Here is a 3411-nt window from a genome sequence, read left to right as displayed (position 1 = left end):
GGTGAAACCCCGTCTCTACTAAAAATACAAAATTAGACGGGCACGGTGGCACATGCCTGTAATCCCAGCTACTTGGGAGGCTGAGGCTGGAGAATCGCTTGAACCCAGGAGGCGCAGGTTGCAGTGAACCAAGATCATGCCATTGGGTAGACATTTTTGTTCATGTGTTAAAAACACACGTATAGATTATGTTAATTTCTTAAAGATATTTTAATGTAATACTCCCCCACATAACATCTCGGCTATTGGTATTATATTAGGAAGCCCTTTGATTTTTTTTTTTTTTTTTGGTATGGATTCTGAGCCAGCATGCCCAGCTGGAAATGTCTTAATTTTTTTAAAAACTGAGAAAGGCCATTTGCAGATTATCCTAAGAGAAGAAAATATAAGACTAAAATTAATTAAAAACTTTCTTTGTATTGAAGAAAACTTAGAAAGTAAGTAAATGTCCAACATGGGCAGGTTTTAAAGAGCCATTTCTGTGTGGCAGAATATTTTGATCTGATGAGAATCAGATGACGGAAAATGGGGGTAAAATTTAATTCTATATCTAGAAACTCTAGGATTTTTCTATTTCAAATTCCATTTTTTTGTTGAGTTTAGGTAGGGAAATTGATAATATAAATGAAATGTAAACAATGATTATTAAGGTGGTTATTATTTTTTAGCAGAAGGAGCATCCAAGATCCAGAGGATTTAACATGTAGAAATTACAACCGGGCACAGTGGCTTGCACCTGTAGTCCCAGCTACTTGGGAGGCTGAGGTGGGAGGATCACTTGACCCCAGAAGTTCGAAGCTGCAGTGAGCTAGGATGGTGCCACTGCACTCCAACCTGGGCAACAGAGCAAGACCTTGTCTCTAAAATAGAATGAAAAACAAATTACAGGAATGCAGCACAATGGAAGAAAAAGCCTTCTGAGGATTGGAAATCTGCCTAGAATTAGGGAATTTTCACTCCGTAATTTCCTAATTCCCATGCCTTAGGCAGAAAGGGCAAGAGCAGCCAGGGATGCTGGGGAGGGGATGATTGCTTAGGGACACAGGCAAGCGTTGAAGCAATAGTCCTCAAACTCGAGTGTGCATCAGAATTCCCTAGAGGGCTTGTTAAAACCCAGAATGCAGGCCGGGCACGGTGGCTCACGCCTGTAATGCCAGCACTTTGGGACACTGAGGCGGGCGTATCATCTGAGGTCAGGAGTTTGAGACCAGTCTAGCCAACTTGGAGAAACCCCGTCTCTCCTAAAACTACCAAAAAAAATAAAATAAAATTTCCTGGGTGTGGTGGTTTGCGCCTGTAGTACCAGCTTCTCAGGAGGCTGAGGCATGAGAATTGCTTGAACCCGGGAGGCAGAGGTTGCAGCGAGCTGAGATTACAGCACTGCACTCCAGCCTGGGCAACAGAGTGAGACTCTGTCTCAAAAAAAAAAAAATTAAAAATTAAAAGGCCAGGCACAGTGGCTCATGCCTGTAATCCCAGCACTTTGGGAGGCCAAGGCGGGAGGATCAGGAAGTCAGGAGTTCGGACCAGCCTGACCAACATGGTGAAACCCTGTCTCTACTAAAAATACAGAAATTAGCTGGGCGTGCCTGTAATCCCAGCTACCCTGGAGGCTGAGGCAAGAGAATCGCTTGAACCCAGGAGGTGGAGGTTGCAGTGAGCCGAGATTGTGCCACTGTACTCTAGCCTGGGCGAAAGTGCAAGACTCCATCTCAAACAAACAAACACACACCAGAATGCGGGCTCCAAACCCAGAGTATCTAATTCAGTTGGTCAGGCGGGCATGATAAGGTGCATATATAATGAGTTCCCAGGTGATGTTGATGGGGCTGTTCCAGGAACCACAGTTTGAGGACCAATGACGTAGGGATGACTTCTCCAGGTAGCGATGGTAACTGTAACTTGTCGGCAAAGAAATCCAATAATTAGCCAACATGCGTGATTTCTTGAGTTCCCTGGTTTTGAGTAAATTTTGTGTGGTTGTTTTTTTTTTTTTTTTTTTTTTTTATTGTTGTTGTTGTTGTTGTTTTTGCCTCCTTCTCAGTAAACCCAGCGGCCCCATGGAAAGAGGAAACCAAACAGAAGTTGGAAACTTTCTCCTCCTGGGATTCTGACATGCAGCTTCTTCACTATGGGCTGTTCCTCTCCATGTACCTGGTCACCATCACCGGAAACCTGCTCATCATCCTGACCATCAGCTCAGACTCCCACCTCCACACCCCTATGTACTTCTTCCTCTCCAACCTGTCCTTTGCTGACATCTGTTTCACGTCCACGACTGTCCCAAAGATGCTAGTGACTATCCAAACACAAAGCAAAATGATCACTTTTGCAGGCTGCCTCACCCAGATATTTTTTTTTCACTGCCTTTGGATGCCTGGACAACTTGCTCCTGACCGTGATGGCCTATGACCGCTTCGTGGCCATCTGTCACCCCCTGCACTACCTGATCATCATGAACCCCCGGCTCTGTGGGCTGCTGGTTCTGGGGTCCTGGTGCATCAGTGTCATGGGTTCCCTGCTCGAGACCTTGACCATTTTGAGGCTGTCCTTCTGCACAAACATGGAAATTCCACACTTTTTTTGTGATCCTTCCGAAGTCTTGAAGCTCTCGTGTTCTGACACCTTCATCAATAACATCGTGATGTATTTTATGACCATTGTCCTGGGTGTTTTCCCTCTCTCTGGAATCCTGTTCTCTTATTCTCAGATTTTCTCCTCCATCCTGAGAGTATCATCTGCCAGAGGCCTGCACAAAGCCGTTTCCACCTGTGGTTCTCACCTCTCAATAGTCAGCTTGTTCTGTGGCACAGGCCTTGGGGTCTATCTCAGTTCTGCAGCTACACCATCTTCTAGGAGAAGTCTGATGGCCTCGGTGATGTACAGCATGGTCACCCCCATGCTGAACCCCTTCATCTACAGCCTGAGGAACAGGCACATGAAGGGGTCACTGGGGAGACTCCTCCTCAGGGCAACGTCTCTCAATGAGGGAACCATTGCTGAGCACTCATGAATTGCAGTGAACACAATACTGAGGCCAGACTGGCCTCTTTCAGCCAATGTTTTCACTTCTGCTTTTATGCTTTTTTTTTTTTTTTTTTTTTTTTTTTTTTTTTTTTTTGAGACAGAGTCTTGCTCTGTCGCCCAGGCTGGAGTGCAATGGCGTGATCTCGGCTCACTGCAACCTCCGCCTTCCAGGTTCAAGCAATTCTCCTGCCTCAGCCTCCTTAGTAGCTGGGATTACAGGCATGCGCCACAATGCCCGGCTAATTTTTTGTATTTTTAGTAGAGACGGGGTGTCACCATGTTGGCCAGGCTGGTCTCGAACTCCAGACCTCATGATCCATCCGCTTCAGCCTCCCAAAGTGCTGGGATTACACGCATGAGCCACAGCGCCCAGCCGCTTTTTTT

The 3411-nt window shown here is 46.0% G+C and overlaps 1 protein-coding gene across 1 annotated transcript; it reads left to right on the top strand.

Annotated features, from left to right (window-relative positions):
• The first annotated feature begins 2060 nt into the window (after positions 1 to 2060).
• LOC126942441 (olfactory receptor 7C2) lies at positions 2061 to 3013 on the top strand. The gene is given in 3 exon segments (XM_050769964.1): positions 2061 to 2110; positions 2112 to 2352; positions 2354 to 3013. Coding segments are annotated over 3 exon segments (951 nt in total).
• Positions 3014 to 3411: the final 398 nt, after the last annotated feature.

Source organism: Macaca thibetana, chromosome 19, assembly GCF_024542745.1.
Source record: "Macaca thibetana thibetana isolate TM-01 chromosome 19, ASM2454274v1, whole genome shotgun sequence".
NCBI lineage: Eukaryota > Metazoa > Chordata > Mammalia > Primates > Cercopithecidae > Macaca > Macaca thibetana.
The sequence above is the reverse complement of the archived record's forward strand: the minus strand, read 5'-3'. Positions and strand labels throughout refer to the sequence as shown.